Source organism: Oncorhynchus mykiss, chromosome 8, assembly GCF_013265735.2.
Source record: "Oncorhynchus mykiss isolate Arlee chromosome 8, USDA_OmykA_1.1, whole genome shotgun sequence".
Classification (NCBI taxonomy): Eukaryota; Metazoa; Chordata; class Actinopteri; order Salmoniformes; family Salmonidae; genus Oncorhynchus; species Oncorhynchus mykiss.
This window is the reverse complement of record NC_048572.1, coordinates 6,838,344-6,855,324: the sequence shown is the minus strand read 5'-3', so window position 1 is coordinate 6,855,324 and position 16,981 is coordinate 6,838,344. Positions and strand designations below refer to the sequence as shown.

General features: G+C 43.9%; 2 protein-coding genes across 4 annotated transcripts in view; both read right to left on the bottom strand.

The window, feature by feature from the left end:
• Positions 1-2,272: 2,272 nt before the first annotated feature.
• LOC118965594 lies at positions 2,273-4,905 on the bottom strand. Its single transcript, XM_036986818.1, has 4 exons — positions 4,888-4,905; positions 3,991-4,476; positions 3,635-3,959; positions 2,273-3,566 (listed from the first exon to the last, which is right to left on the bottom strand). The coding sequence occupies exons 1-4, from the start codon at positions 4,903-4,905 to the stop codon at positions 3,472-3,474; spliced, it is 924 nt and encodes a 307-aa protein (XP_036842713.1). The 3' UTR covers positions 2,273-3,471.
• dpf3 (D4, zinc and double PHD fingers, family 3) overlaps positions 2,273-16,981 on the bottom strand; it is a 50,999-nt gene continuing 36,290 nt past the window's right edge. For 2 of the 3 annotated variants that reach the window (XM_036984636.1, XM_036984635.1), the window contains exons 7-11: positions 15,942-16,097; positions 13,423-13,551; positions 8,589-8,701; positions 6,952-7,033; positions 2,273-5,394 (exon numbers count right to left, since the gene is read on the bottom strand). In XM_036984636.1, coding sequence (XP_036840531.1) covers positions 5,327-5,394; positions 6,952-7,033; positions 8,589-8,701; positions 13,423-13,551; positions 15,942-16,097 — 548 coding nt within the window. In that variant the 3' untranslated portion in view covers positions 2,273-5,326. Of the gene's footprint in view, positions 5,395-6,951; positions 7,034-8,588; positions 8,702-10,173; positions 10,866-13,422; positions 13,552-15,941; positions 16,098-16,981 lie in introns of those variants that run through there. The other variant, XM_036984637.1, reaches the window with a different exon arrangement.

The following is a 16,981-nucleotide window of genomic DNA, read 5'->3' as shown; positions in this document are numbered from 1 at the left end:
TGGCTCTCTCTCTGTCTCTCTGGTTCCTTTAATAGATTCTATAACCAAACGGAACGTCAGACTTCTACTTTATCTCAGCTCATGTTACTACTGTATAAAACCTTTATTATATAAACATAAAAATGGTTAAATGATGTTTATAATGGATTTAGAATAAGCACCTTATCTTCCATTCGTCACTCTGAAGTAGACCAGTAGACCAGTATATGGAAAGGGGAACATAACGGTCTGTTCTGCTCTTTCTATTGAGTTTTTCAGCCTTGATTTGATTTTAGTTACTTAAAAAAAAATAAAAAAAATAAAAAAGAGTTTGAATGACACACCCCTAATTAACAAAATTAAATAAAAATCCCCATTCCAAAATGTTGTTTGTTTTCTTTTTGTTTTGGGCTGCATCTCAATCCACCATATTTGTATTGGGCTGCGTCTCAATCCACCATATTTGTTTTGGGCTGCGTCTCAATCCACAACATTTGTATTGGGATCCACAACATTTGTATTGGGCTGCGTCTCAATCCACCGCATTTGTATTGGGCTGCATCTCAATCCACCACATTTGTATTGGGATGCATCTCAATCCACCATATTTGTTTTGGGCTGTGTCTCAATCCATAACATCTGAAAGTGGCAGACCAGGACACAGACAAAAATGAGCACGGAAACATCTGTTGCGTCTGAACGGTTTGGCCGACAAAACTCTGTCTTGCTCTTAGGACCCCAGACAAGTGTCACAGGACTCGTCAACCAGGTATCAGTTGAAAAAGAAATGATTGAAAGTAGAAAGTATAGATATACAGTACCAGTCAAACGTTTGGACACACCTACTCATTTGAGGGTTTTTCTTAATTTTTTTTACTATTTTCTACATTGTAGAATAATAGTGACACATCAAAACTATGATATAACACCTATTGAATGGAATCATGTAGTAACCAAAAAAGTGTTAAACAAATTTAAATATATTTTGTATTTGAGATTCTTCAAAGTAGCCACCCTTTGCCTTGATGACAGCTTTGCACACACTTGGCATTCTCTCAACCAGGTTCACCTGGAATGCTTTACCAACAACGCATCGTGGAGTGCCTGGATACAGCCATTAGCCGTGGTTTATTGGCCATATACCACAAATCCCCGATGTGCCTTATTGTCATTGTAAACTGGTTACCAACGTAATTAGAGCATTAAAATGAATGTTTTGACATACCTGTGGTATACGGTCTGATATACCACGGCTGTCAGCCAATCAGCATTCATGGCTGGATATATATGTCCAGGCATCTTTCACAGTGATTGTAAAAGATATCGATCATGATGCAATGACACAAATACAGAGGTTTACTTTGATCAACTCTGATGAGCTTGTGATACAAAGTACAGGTTTAGAAATCTCGTGACACCCATTTTTTATTTAAAGTGCTCAGGAAGACCAGATACCACAAACAGACTGGCACTAAGGTTCTCAACATGCTCAGGAAGACCTGATACCACAAAGAGACTGGCCCTAAGGTGCTCAACATGCTCAGGAAGACCTGATACCACAAACAGACTGGCCCTAAGGTTCTCAACATGCTCAGGAAGACCTGATACCACAAACAGACTGGCACTAAGGTTCTCAACATGCTCAGGAAGACCTGATACCACAAACAGACTGGCACTAAGGTTCTCAACATGCTCAGGAAGACCTGATACCACAAACAGACTGGCACTAAGGTTCTCAACATGCTCAGGAAGACCTGATATCACAAACAGACTGGCCCTAAGGTTCTCAACATGCTCAGGAAGACTACTAGTCAGGGAAAGCAGGGGTCACACGGGACCATTATAGAGAGGTCAGACGTCAGGCCTGAAAAACAAGGATGTAATTGTGAGTGAAGGCTAAAAAAGTCCCTGAATGACCCCCAAGCTCTTACTAATATATATCAAGGTTAAAAGTTAAAAAGCCTTGGATGGTTTAACTACGACACAACAAACTGTTCCTTGTCTGTAATGATCACAGAGAAGGAACAGGTGTATAAATGTGCAGAGAGAGACGGAAGTACTAACACTCATGTACCATGTGAAGGTGAAAACCATAGGCCTACAAAATGGAGCCAGTAGATGCCTAGCTTTGACCTCGACTTGCACTAAGATGAGAGGTTTTTACAGATGTTTACATTCTAGTCATTTTCAGCGGGATGCTGTTATCCCAGAACACATGTATTAACTAAAGAAATGTCAAACAGATGTCAGAGCAATATCACTAACCAGCTCAAACAAATGAATTAGTCAAGAGTTTAACCAAGGACTAAATCTTTATTTCAACACAAAAAAAACTAAAACATACATACAAACGTTTAACAATGTACCCAAAACCGACACAAAATAGTATCCATATATAATTGATGGTCTCCAATATAAAACAAAATTATATTGACACACATATTTCTCAAGAGTGTGAAGTTGGCATGGTGATATAAACAGGAAGTTGTTAAAACAGCCCACATGGGGGGGGGGGGGGGGGGGGGGTGAAACCAAGGAAACCATTCAGATGTTAATTAACATCATGGATGCATCTCAAAAATGGCATCTTATTCCTTATATTAGTGCACTACTGTTAACAAGGGCCCAAAAGTAGTGCACTATATAGGGAATAGGGTACCCTTTGGGTACTCGAGCGATATGCAGTATCTAGTCTACTTCATGATTGTCTGAGGAGAGAAACAATATCAAACACAAAAGCGCAAAAACAAAATAAGAAAATAGCTGTAAGACATTTCCAGTCATGACGTCGTCATTCATTTTTTAGCATTAAATACTTTTTTAAATTTTATTTTTCATTTTTTGAAAACAACATCGCTAAAAACAATTTCAGGTCTTCTACCACTGTTTCAGGATTGTGTTTCCGTGTTCTTTAAAATCTATCCAATAGTCCTATAATGTAATCTATAATGACCTTGTTCAGTGCAATCTATCGCCACCATGTTCACGTGGAAGAACGTGAATCGGTATATAAGAATTTTGGAAAGTTTTACAGTAAAAGTTTTGAATGATATACAAAGTGGAAGGGGAAGCCTATAAAACAAGTTGACATTTACTAAAACATAAGATACAAATGTACAAAAAAAAACAACGCGCGCATGATAACGCGGACAATGCGAGGTATCCTACGCGCCAGTCGAACGATAGCCTTGTACCATTCACCGACTGAAACGTGGTGGTAGAGCTACGAGGTATGTGTCTTGTGTATGTTTGTGACCCAGTGTGAATGGATTGTGTCTCTATGTGAATATGTCTCTCTCTGGTCTATGGATGCAGTCCTATAATTGTCCCAATGTCCTACATCAATTTTCCCAACAACAACAACAACAAAGTTATTTAAACGACATGCTAAAACCTCTTGTATCTCTGTCATCTTGTATGGTAAGGTGATTTAGATAGGGGACTCTGAAGTCTTCTTGTATGGGAACGTGATTTAGATAGGGGACTCTGAAGTCATCTTGTATGGTAAGGTGATTTAGATAGGGGACTCTGAAGTCCTCTTGTATGGGAACGTGATTTAGATAGGGGACTCTGAAGTAATCTTGTATGTAGATAGGGTGAAGTCATCTTGTATGGTAAGGTGATTTAGATAGGGGACTCTGAAGTCCTCTTGTATGGGAACGTGATTTAGATAGGGGACTCTGAAGTCCTCTTGTATGGGAACGTGATTTAGATAGGGGACTCTGAAGTAATCTTGTATGGTAAAGTGATTTAGATAGGGGACTCTGAAGTAATCTTGTATGTAGATAGGGGACTCTGAAGTCCTCTTGTATGGGAACGTGATTTAGATAGGGGACTCTGAAGTCATCTTGTATGGTAACATGATTTAGATAGGGGACTCTGAAGTCATCTTGTATGGGAACGTGATTTAGATAGGGGACTCTGAAGTCCTCTTGTATGGGAATGTGATTTAGATAGGGGACTCTGAAGTAATCTTGTATGTAGATAGGGGACTCTGAAGTCATCTTGTATGGTAATGTGATTTAGATAGGGGACTCTGAAGTCATCTTGTATGGTAACGTGATTTAGATAGGGGACTCTGAAGTCATCTTGTATGGGAACGTGATTTAGATAGGGGACTCTGAAGTCCTCTTGTATGGGAACGTGATTTAGATAGGGGACTCTGAAGTCATCTTGTATGGGAACGTGATTTAGATTGCGGACTCTGAAGTCATCTTGTATGGGAACGTGATTTAGATAGGGGACTCTGAAGTCCTCTTGTATGGGAACGTGATTTAGATAGGGGACTCTGAAGTCATCTTGTATGGGAACGTGATTTAGATAGCGGACTCTGAAGTCCTCTTGTATGGGAACGTGATTTAGATAGGGGACTCTGAAGTCATCTTGTATGGGAACGTGATTTAGATAGCGGACTCTGAAGTCCTCTTGTATGGGAACGTGATTTAGATAGGGGACTCTGAAGTGGAGCACGGCTGCCACTGTGTTGCATTGCTTTCTCTATCAAACAAAGCATCCGTCCACAGCAACAGTCACAACAACCAGACATTTCGACCAGTTTTAAATGAATAACTGTTTAGATCGTTGTCATTGGGTACTTAGTATCCTAGTAACCACAAACTGGGATAAAAAAAAAAACTAACTGAAATATAAAATAGTGGCTGCAACGACCCCCTAAGAGGGATTGCGTTACACCTTGATAAAATGATGTTTGACAAGTCCTGTGAGTAATGCTATTTCAAATATTTAATATGTCTTGGTGCAAAATATGAAAGAACGTCACTGTGAAATCTAAACAAGGACCGGACTGGAAACGAAATCAAATGTTTGTCAAACAGACACAGACTCTCCTTGTCAGGCACATAAGTGTTTTTTGATCTCAGCTAAGACAAACATCTCTAGTTAGCTAACAGTCAGATGAGACGACATGGTACAACAGCAGTGTCAAACACTGTGGAACAAGATTACTATTTAAACGAATTACTCTACTTTGTGGATTTTTTTTATTAAATACATTTTTTTTATAGCACAGAATGACATTTTGGTTCAAAGTGGTCCTGACCTATGTCGCTTAATTATGACCTCACATGATACCTGGTAAATCACTGGTGGAATGTATTTCCTGTTTGCCTGTTGGGTTCTGTCTGTGATTGGTTGGGAAGTTGTGAGGTAGAGAACTGATTGGCAGATAAGGATTGCATGTTGTAGAAGTGTTGCATCTGTAGGGTTGTGTTTCCATTTCAGAGGTAGAGGGTAGCACTTTCTCCTCACACAAGAAACTGAGAAAGTGAACGAGGTGAGACTGAACATTACGCCCTGAGCCTGTAAATCCATTATGGTGTGTGTGATGCTATGGCTCTTCATAGGCTGAGGCCTTGTCCTTCAACAGATCCAAACACAGGTGACAGCTCCAGCTCCCTAGAGAGAGAGAGAGAGAGAGAGAGAGAGAGGAGGGTGGAGATGTAGAGAGGGGGGGAGAGAGAGAGGAGGGGGAGAGAGGAGGGGGAGAGAGATGTAGAGAGGAGGGGGAGAGAGAGATGGCGGGGGGAGAGGAGGGGGAGAGAGAGCGATGTAGAGAGGAGGGGGAGGGAGAGAGAGATGTAGAGAGGAGGGGGAGGGAGAGAGAGAGAGCGATGTAGAGAGGAGGGGGAGAGAGCGATGTAGAGAGGAGGGGGAGAGAGAGTGATGTAGAGAGGAGGGGGAGGGAGAGAGAGCGATGTAGAGAGGAGGGGGAGGGAGAGAGAGCGATGTAGAGAGGAGGGGGAGGGAGAGAGAGCGATGTAGAGAGGAGGGGGAGGGAGAGAGAGCGATGTAGAGAGGAGGGGGAGGGAGAGAGAGCGATGTAGAGAGGAGGGGGAGGGAGAGAGAGCGATGTAGAGAGGGGAGAGAGCGATTTAGAGAGGAGGGGGAGGGAGAGAGAGCGATGTAGAGAGGGGAGAGAGAGCGATGTAGAGAGGGGAGAGAGAGCGATTTAGAGAGGAGGGGGAGGGAGAGAGAGCGATGTAGAGAGGAGGGGGAGGGAGAGAGCGATGTAGAGAGGGGAGAGAGCGATTTAGAGAGGAGGGGGAGGGAGAGAGATGAGGGGAGAGAGAGCGATGTAGAGAGGGGAGAGAGAGCGATTTAGAGAGGAGGGGGAGGGAGAGAGATGTAGAGAGGGGAGAGAGAGCGATGTAGAGAGGAGGGGGAGGGAGAGAGAGCGATGTAGAGAGGAGGAGGAGGGAGAGAGCGATTTAGAGAGGAGGGGGAGGGAGAGAGATGTAGAGGGGAGAGAGAGCAATTTAGAGAGGAGGGGGAGGGAGAGAGAGATGTAGAGAGGAGGAGGGGAGAGAGATGTAGAGAGGAGGGGTTAGAGAGAGATGTAGAGAGGAGGGGGAGAGAGATGTAGAGAGGAGGAGGGGAGAGAGATGTAGAGAGGAGGGAGAGAGAGATGTAGAGAGGAGGGGGAGAGAGATGTAGAGAGGAGGGGGAGAGAGAGATGTAGAGAGGAGGGGGAGAGAGAGATGTAGAGAGGAGGGAGAGAGAGAGATGTAGAGAGGAGGGGGAGAGAGAGATGTAGAGAGGAGGGGGAGAGAGAGATGTAGAGAGGAGGGGGAGAGAGATGTAGAGAGGAGGGGGAGAGAGAAATGTAGAGAGGAGGGGGAGAGAGAAATGTAGAGAGGAGAGAGAGATGTAGAGAGGAGGGAGAGAGAGATGTAGAGAGGAGGGGGAGAGAGATGTAGAGAGGAGGGGGAGAGAGATGTAGAGAGGAGGGAGAGAGAGATGTAGAGAGGAGGGGGAGAGAGATGTAGAGAGGAGAGAGAGAGATGTAGAGAGGAGAGAGAAGGGGGGGGGGGTGAGTCAAAACACTTGATCTTCTTGTTGTGGACAAGAAATGCAACGCTGTGTTCATGTGCTGGTAGTTGTAAGTACTGTGCCTCTGTTTAATGTCTTGACGTTTGTCTTTATAATGTATACTGCACTGTCCAGTGGTCTTACCTTCAGGAGGTTTGGTCATGGGGGGCTTCAGACAGTACATGTGGTATCCTCTGTCACAGTCGTCACAGAACAACAGCTGGTCCTACAGAGACAAACACACAATGTTAACACAATGTGGTAACTGACACTGTGTGGTAACTGACACTGTGTGGTAACTGACACAGGATGGTAACTGACACGATGTGGTAACTGACACAGGATGGTAACTGACACAATGTGGTAACTGACACAGGATGATAACTGACTGTGTGGTAACTGACACAGGATGGTAACTGACACAGGGTGGTAACTGACACAGGGTGGTAACTGACACAATGTGGTAACTGACACAGTGTGGTAACTGACACTGTGTGGTAACTGACACAGGATGGTAACTGACACAGGATGGTAACTGACACAATGTGGTAACTGACAATGTGGTAACTGACACTGTGTGGTAACTGACACTGTGTGGTAACTGACACAGGATGGTAACTGACACAATGTGGTAACTGACACAGGGTGGTAACTGACACACTGTGGTAACTGACAAAATGTGGTAACTGACACAGGGTGGTAACTGACACAGGGTGGTAACTGACACACTGTGGTAACTGACACAGGATGGTAACTGACACAGGATGATAACTGACTGTGTGGTAACTGACACGGTGTGGTAACTGACACAATGTGGTAACTGACACAGGATGGTAACTGACTGTGTGGTAACTGACACAGGATGGTAACTGACACGGTGTGGTAACTGACACAGGATGGTAACTGACTGTGTGGTAACTGACACAGGATGGTAACTGACACGGTGTGGTAACTGACACAGGATGGTAACTGACTGTGTGGTAACTGACACAGGATGGTAACTGACACAGGGCGGTAACTGACACTGTGTGGTAACTGACACAGGATGGTAACTGACACAATGTGGTAACTGACACAGGGTGGTAACTGACACACTGTGGTAACTGACAAAATGTGGTAACTGACACAGGATGGTAACTGACACAGGGTGGTAACTGACACACTGTGGTAACTGACACAGGATGGTAACTGACACAGGATGATAACTGACTGTGTGGTAACTGACACGGTGTGGTAACTGACACAGGATGGTAACTGACACAGGGCGGTAACTGACACTGTGTGGTAACTGACACAGGATGGTAACTGACACAATGTGGTAACTGACACAGGATGGTAACTGACACACTGTGGTAACTGACAAAATGTGGTAACTGACACAGGATGGTAACTGACACAGGGTGGTAACTGACACACTGTGGTAACTGACACACTGTGGTAACTGACACAGGATGATAACTGACTGTGTGGTAACTGACACGGTGTGGTAACTGACACAGGATGGTAACTGACTGTGTGGTAACTGACACAGGATGGTAACTGACACAGGATGGTAACTGACACAGGGCGGTAACTGACACAACACCACATCGCAGACATAATACAACTGACACAATGCTGAATCCCTCCCACTGTGAACTGACCTGTCGAGAACAACGGTAGCCCGCTGAACTAAAGGCTAGGTAGTTACGGGAGCTGACTAGAGTTTTAAGGAATCCTCTGGGCTCAGAGTAGGCACTTTTTGAATAACAGGTCTGGGAACGGTTATCCATCTCACTTACGTCGTTCTCTGAGGTGCCGCAGAGGCTGCAGGACTTGCACTCGATGCACTGCCACTGGTAGGTCTTCACCGCCATCATCATGTTGTCTGTGAACTGCAGACAGGTTGGGTGGCCTAGGGAGGGAGGGAGGGAAGGAGGGAAGGAGGGAAGGAGGGAAAGAGGGAGGGAGGGAAAGAGACTCATTTACATTACAACTCAATGCAGAAAAACGCAATCAGCTCTGATTTGTTTAATAAACTGCAATAATGGTCAATGAGTTCTGCTGTATGTCGAAATGAACACAGCAGACATGGGTATCTGTCATTCATATGTCTATGACAAGTTGTGGCTAAAATCACATTGCCAACAAACGAACAAAACATGTTTTCTGACTTAAGTATAGCGGGCTTGTGACCGGCCTACTTTACTATAACGGAGCTGTCAGAATAACACACGTTACCCATTCATAAAACCACAAGTGAGTTCTCATCAGTGTCAATGGGATATCAATGAGCCATAAGCACTCATCTCTCTGAAACCAAACAGTCCTGGCAGAGACAATCATTGGACCGGGCACGCAACCAACTCTGTGTGTGTGTCTGTCTCTCTGTCTCTCTCTGTCTCTCTCTGTCTCTCTCTCTCTCTCTCTCTCTCTCTCTCTCTCTCTCTCTCTCTCTCTCTCTCTCTCTCTCTCTCTCTCTCTCTCTCTCTCTCTCTCTCTCTCTCTCTCTCTCTCTCTCTCTCTCTCTCTCTCTCTCTCTCTCTCTCTCTCTCTCTCTCTCTCTCTCTCTCTCTCTCTCTCTCTCTCTCTCTCTCTCTCTCTCTCTCTCTCTCTCTCTCTCTCTCTCTCTCTCTCTCTCTCTCTCTCTCTCTCTCTCTCTCTCTCTCTCTCTCTCTACACTGCCAAAGTAAGTCAAATAAACAAACAAAAGTGAAAAGAAACTAAATCTGGTATGAACAGTGTTTTTAACAATGTGTAAACAGTTGTAGTATGAATAGTAAGTGAAGTAAACAGATACATATTGGTTTTATTTACAATGTTGTTTGTTCTTCACTGGTTGGCCTGTTTTAACGGGTCACACATCTTACTGCTGTGACGGCACATCGCGGTATTTCGCCTAACAGACACAGGTGTTTATTAATGTTTGATTTGTTTTCGAATTCTTTGTGGATCTCTGTAATCTGAGGGAAATATGTATCTCTAATATGGTCAGTTTCCACCTCATTTTGTGGGCAGTGAGCACATAGGCAGACCTGGCACTCAAGAGAAGACCGGCTAAGGTGGCCTTTCTCAATAGCAAGGCTATTCTCACTGAGTCTGTACATAGTCAAAGCTTTCCTTAAGTTTGGGCCAGTCACAGTGGACAGGTATTCTGCCACTGTGTACTCTCTGTTTAGGGCCAAATAGCATTCTAGTTTGCTCTGTTTTTTTGGGTTGATTCTATCTAGTGTTTCAAATAGTTCTCTTTTTGTTTTCTCATAATTTGGTTGGGTCTAATTGTGTTGCTGTCCTGAGGCTCTGTGGGGTCTGTGAACAGAGCCCCAGGACCAGCTGGCTCAGGGGACTCTTCTCCAGGTTCATCTCTCTGTAGGTGATGGCTTTGTTATGTAAGGTTTGGGCATCACTTTCTTTTAGGTGGTTGTAGAATTTAACGGCTCTTTTCTGGATTTTGATAATTAGCGGGCATCGGCCTAATTCTGCTCTGCATTATTTGGGTTTTGCATTGTACATGAAGGATATTTTTGCAGAATTATGGGCTACATGATGACAGTCAGTCTCTGCCCTGGCTACGTCCTGACAGTCAGTCTCTGTCCTGGCTACGTCCTGACAGTCAGTCTCTGTCGTGGCTACGTCATGACAGTCAGTCTCTGTCGTGGCTACGTCATGACAGTCAGTCTCTGTCCTGGCTACATCCTGACAGTCAGTCTCTGTCATGGCTACGTCATGACAGCCAGTCTCTGTCCTGGCTACGTCCTGACAGTCAGTCTCTGTCCTGGCTATGTCATGGAGATAATTGTAGCCTGTATGGAAAGAGAAGAAGGAATATAACAGGATGATGCATTAAAGTAAGGGGATTGAATCGAATGGGAAATGACTGTGTCATTGATCAATTAAAGGTAAGTTGCTAGAAACATTTTCGACCCCATCTTGGACCCAAGAGCCAGAGTGAATGTGTGATTGTCTTGGTATTTGGATAGGTAATATCTTCCATCCTATGGTGGTGGAACAATGACTGCCACATTTATCCAATCATCTTCTTTCCATGTGTTCCTACACCAGCCGGGTTTCAATGGTCTCTACAGAGAGAGAGAGAGAGAGAGAGAGAGGGACAAGAAGATGCCGATTGGCTCTTACCTCTCGGCTAACTGTCCTCTCTGACCAATGGAGTGACTCAGGGTCCAAGTACACCCCTCCTCCACACCCTTACAGTCCAGAGGTAACAGCAGCATGCTCAAGAGGTATAGGACCAGTTTATATTTGGGTTTAATTCCGGTCAATTCTTGAACTATTTAGGCTTTACTAAATTATTAAATCCATGTTATACAGAACAGCACTGGCTTTTCTCCTTCAGAGGAAGAACAAGAAAAAGCTCTCTCAAACAGCAACAGATGCCTTGATGTCCATCCTTTGCTCTCAAGAGTTTGTTTTGTAGGAAAATAACATTCCCTGACTTAAAGTATCTACAAAAGGTCCAGAAAACATAAAAAGAATCTGCAGTTTTTTCTGCAAATTATTTTGCTTTTGAAGAAAAATAATTCTGTCTCAGCACCGATTGTCTTCATCGTCGGAAAACAAAAATGTCCTCCAGCTCGACGTCCTCAAAGACGGTTGACTCGCTTTTTACTTTAATTTATTTTTTACCTTTATTTAACTAGGCAAGTCAGTTAAGGACCAATTCTTATTTTCAATGACGGCCCTAGGAACAGTGGGTTAACTGCCTTGTTCAGGGGCAGAACGACAGATTTGTACCTTGTCAGCTCGGGGGTTTGAACTTGCAACCTTCCGGTTACTAGTCCAACGCTCTAACCACTAGGCTACGCGTCGCAGAACAACTCTTCGAGAGAACGCTCGTCTTCTTTCCAGTCTTCCTGCTCCTGTCTATCGTCGCTCCGGCCAGCTAGCGTGAATACAGAACAACTCTTCCAGAGAACGCTCGTCTTCTTTCCTGTCTTCCTGCTCCCCCACGGCTCTGACCAGCTAGCGTGAATACATCAGCCAGGAGAGCAAAGCAACAATCAACTGAAAAAGTCTCTGACATGAGCTTTGTGTGAGTTGTGAGCTGTGAGTTTGAAATGAGCAATCACTCTGAATTGATGATGAAGGTAGAGGACATTTTTTTGATTGTGAATTAATTAATACCTCTGAGGATTTGTGACCTATCTGACCAGCGTCGGTGTCCTTAATGTTCACGACTGGACAGAGTAGATATGGTGGGATTCAACACTTGTCTGCTACTGTTTATAGTGATTTCATTTCAAATTGGTTTATTGGAATCAAAGTAATAAAGGCTAAACATGACTATCTCTAACATTACTAGACTGAAGTCATCCTTGGCTATATTACATTGTGTAACATTAGAGGAATATATTTACAGTTTTAAAGTGTGGGTATCTCTAGCCATGAAGGACGCAGCTTGGCCTTGCTACAGTGCAGTCTGTAGTGCAGTCTGTACAGCAGTCTGTAGTGCAGTCTGTAGAGCAGTCTGTAGAGCAGTCTGTAGAGCAGTCTGTAGAGCAGTCTGTAGTGCAGTCTGTAGTGCAGTCTGTAGAGCAGTCTGTAGAGCAGTCTGTAGAGCAGTCTGTAGTGCAGTCTGTAGAGCAGTCTGTAGAGCAGTCTGTAGTGCAGTCTGTAGAGCAGTCTGTAGTGCAGTCTGTAGAGCAGTCTAAAGAGCAGTCTGTAGTGCAGTCTGTAGTGCAGTCTGTAGAGCAGTCTGTAGTGCAGTCTGTAGAGCAGTCTATAGTGCAGTCTGTAGAGCAGTCTGTAGTGCAGTCTGTACAGCAGTCTGTAGTGCAGTCTGTAGAGCAGTTTGTAGAGCAGTCTGTAGTGCAGTCTGTAGAGCGGTCTGTAGAGCAGTCTGTAGAGCAGTCTGTAGAGCAGTCTGTAGTGCAGTCTGTAGTGCAGTCTGTAGTACAGTCTGTAGTGCAGTCTATACAGTGTGTAGAGCAGTCTGTAGTGCAGTCTGTAGAGCAGTCTGTAGAGCAGTCTGTAGAGCAGTCTGTAGAGCAGTCTGTAGTACAGTCTGTAGTGCAGTCTGTAGAGCAGTCTGTAGAGCAGTCTGTAGAGCAGTCTGTAGTGCAGTCTGTAGTGCAGTCTGTAGTACAGTCTATACAGTCTGTAGTGCAGTCTGTAGTGCAGTCTGTAGTACAGTCTATACAGTCTGTAGTGCAGTCTGTAGTGCAGTCTGTAGTGCAGTCTGTAGTGCAGTCTGTACAGTCTGTACAGCAGTCTGTAGTGCAGTCTGTAGTGCAGTCTATACAGTCTGTACAGCAGTCTGTAGTGCAGTCTGTACAGCAGTCTGTAGTGCAGTCTGTACAGCAGTCTGTAGAGCAGTCTGTAGTGCAGTCTGTACAGCAGTCTGTAGGGCAGTCTATACAGTGTGTAGTGCAGTCTGTAGTGCAGTCTGTAGTGCAGTCTATACAGTGTGTAGTGCAGTCTGTAGTGCAGTCTGTAGTGCAGTCTATACAGTGTGTAGTGCAGTCTGTAGTGCAGTCTATACAGTGTGTAGTGCAGTCTGTAGTGCAGTCTGTACAGTCTGTACAGCAGTCTGTAGTGCAGTCTGTAGTGCAGTCTATACAGTCTGTACAGCAGTCTGTAGTGCAGTCTGTACAGCAGTCTGTAGAGCAGTCTACTCACCGGAGCGACCGCAGTCAGAGCAGGACACCAGCTCCTCAGCCTGGCCAGTCTTCCTGTTAGAGTCAGAGTCTCCCAGACAGAAGTCACAGTAGTCGTTAGGGATGATGGAGCCATCTGCCGCCCTCTGAGCTGTATAGAAACACAAAATATAGATTACTATACAGTATCTATCTCCTCGTTAGGGACGATGGAACAGTCTACTGCCCTCTGAGCTGTATAGAAACACAAAATATAGATATCTATACAGTATCTATCTCCTCGTTAGGAACGATGGAACAGTCTACTGCCCCTGGGCTGTATAGGAGGATATATATAGATTACTACACAGTATCTATCTCCTCGTTAGGAACGATGGAACAGTCTACTGCCCTCTGAGCTGTATAGAAACACAAAATATAGATTACTATACAGTATCTATCTCCTCGTTAGGGACGATGGAACAGTCTACTGCCCTCTGAGCTGTATAGAAACACAAAATATAGATATCTATACAGTATCTATCTCCTCGTTAGGAACGATGGAACAGTCTACTGCCCCTGGGCTGTATAGGAGGATATATATAGATTACTACACAGTATCTATCTCCTCGTTAGGGACGATGGAACAGTCTACTGCCCTCTGAGCTGTATAGAAACACAAAATATAGATATCTATACAGTATCTATCTCCTCGTTAGGAACGATGGAACAGTCTACTGCCCTCTGAGCTGTATAGAAACACAAAATATAGATATCTATACAGTATCTATCTCCTCGTTAGGAACGATGGAACAGTCTACTGCCCCTGGGCTGTATAGGAGGATATACAGTGCCTTGCGAAAGTATTCGGCCCCCTTGAACTTTGCGACCTTTTACAGCTGTAAGTCGCTTGGGGTATGTCTCTATCAGTTTTGCACATCGAGAGACTGAATTTTTTTCCCATTCCTCCTTGCAAAACAGCTCGAGCTCAGTGAGGTTGGATGGAGAGCATTTGTGAACTGCAGTTTTCAGTTCTTTCCACAGATTCCCCCCCCCCTCCCCCTCCCCCCCGCTGTCCCTGCAGGAGGCCTTTTGGGATGCCGTCATTGTAAATAAGAATTTGTTCTTGACTGACTTGCCTAGTTAAATACAAATTAATTCCTTATCTAGTACACTCCATTCAACAGTGGTATGTCAGAGATAATACACTCCATTCAACAGTGGTATGTCAGAGATAATACACTCCATTCAACAGTGGTATGTCAGAGATAATAAACTCCATTCAACAGTGGTATGTCAGAGATAATACACTCCATTCAACAGTGGTATGTCAGAGATAATACACTCCATTCAACAGTGGTATGTCAGAGATAATACACTCCATTCAACAGTGGTATGTCAGAGATAATACACTCCATTCAACAGTGGTATGTCAGAGATAATAAACTCCATTCAACAGTGGTATGTCAGAGATAATACACTCCATTCAACAGTGGTATGTTAGAGATAATACACTCCATTCAACAGTGGTATGTCAGAGATAATACACTCCATTCAACAGTGGTATGTCAGAGATAATAAACTCCATACGACAGTGGTATGTCAGAGATAATAAACTCCATTCAACAGTGGTATGGCAGAGATAATACACTCCATTCAACAGTGGTATGTCAGAGATAATACACTCCATTCAACAGTGGTATGGCAGAGATAATACACTCCATTCAACAGTGGTATGTCAGAGATAATACACTCCATTCAACAGTGGTATGTTAGAGATAATACACTCCATTCGACAGTGGTATGTCAGAGATAATACACTCCATTCAACAGTGGTATGTCAGAGATAATACACTCCATTCAACAGTGGTATGGCAGAGATAATACACTCCATTCAACAGTGGTATGTCAGAGATAATACACTCCATTCAACAGTGGTATGTTAGAGATAATACACTCCATTCAACAGTGGTATGTCAGAGATAATACACTCCATTCGACAGTGGTATGTCAGAGATAATAAACTCCATACGACAGTGGTATGTCAGAGATAATACACTCCATTCAACAGTGGTATGTCAGAGATAAAACACTCCATTCAACAGTGGTATGTCAGAGATAATACACTCCATTCAACAGTGGTATGTCAGAGATAATACACTCCATTCAACAGTGGTATGTCAGAGATAATACACTCCATTCAACAATGGTATGTCAGAGATAATACACTCCATTCAACAGTGGTATGTCAGAGATAATACACTCCATTCAACAGTGGTATGTCAGAGATAATACACTCCATTCAACAGTGCTATGTCAGAGATAATACACTCCATTCGACAGTGGTATGCTATGTCAGAGATAATAAACTCCATTCAACAGTGGTATGCTATGTCAGAGAAAATACACTCCATTCGACAGTGGTATGTCAGAGATAATAAACTCCATTCAACAGTGGTATGCTATGTCAGAGATAATAGGGTGTCATTCCATCATCAAGTTATAACCCTGTACTACTACTAAGCATTTAGTTTAAACCCTGGTCAGACGGTCGTCTCTTACGTTTGTGGTTGTCTGGGTCTGGGTCTGGTCGGTGTGGTGGCGGGGTCGGTGGCATCTCTTCCTCCCTCTCCTCCTCCTCCCCTTCCTCCTCAGCCAGGTGTGTGTGGGCGTAGTGATAACTCAGGCCTGGGCGGTTCTTGTAGCGTTTGCCACAGACTGTAGAACACAGAAGCATTAGAATCCATTAGAACCACAGAACATGAGGAAATTGTTTTGAAACGGAGGGAAACACTGGTCGTAACTGAAATCTAATTTTTTTTTAAAGCGTTTTGCTACTTGTGTGCACTACTGAAGACGACCCAGCATTCAGGACAAAGGGACCAACCGTTCACTAGGTCCTCAATGTCTTACTGGGGAGGGCTTTATCTGAAGAGGATTGACACTTCTATATATCTAACTAACAACAATACAAGGGAAGTCATCTACCAGAACATTCCTACTAGGAGAGTAGCCTAGGATCCCTAAAACTAACAACGTCTTTATGAAAGGACTCCCTAGAAAGACACAGCACTGTAACACTCGAAAAAGACACTGTAAAAAAAAATATGTGGGGAAATGGTGACCACTCTGTGAACACGGTTGAGAATGTTGTTTTCTAACACAGGTTATGTTGTCTGGTAACATCACAGTGACAGCGGGTTAGATTGTCTGTGATACCCAGAAACCATAGTGACAGTAGGTTAGGTTGTCTGTAATACCCAGAAACCATAGTGACAGTAGGTTAGGTTGTCTGTAATACCCAGAAACTATAGTGACAGTAGGTTAGGTTGTCTGGTAACATCACAGTGACAGCAGGTTAGGTTGTCTGTAATACCCAGAAACCATAGTGACAGTAGGTTAGGTTGTCTGTAATACCCAGAAACCATAGTGACAGTAGGTTAGGTTGTCTGTGATACCCAGAAACCATAGTGACAGTAGGTTAGGTTGTCTGGTAACATCACAGTGACAGTGGGTTAGATTGTCTGTGATACCCAGAAACCATAGTGACAGCAGGTTAGGTTGTCTGTAATACCCAGAAACCATAGTGACAGTGGGTTAGA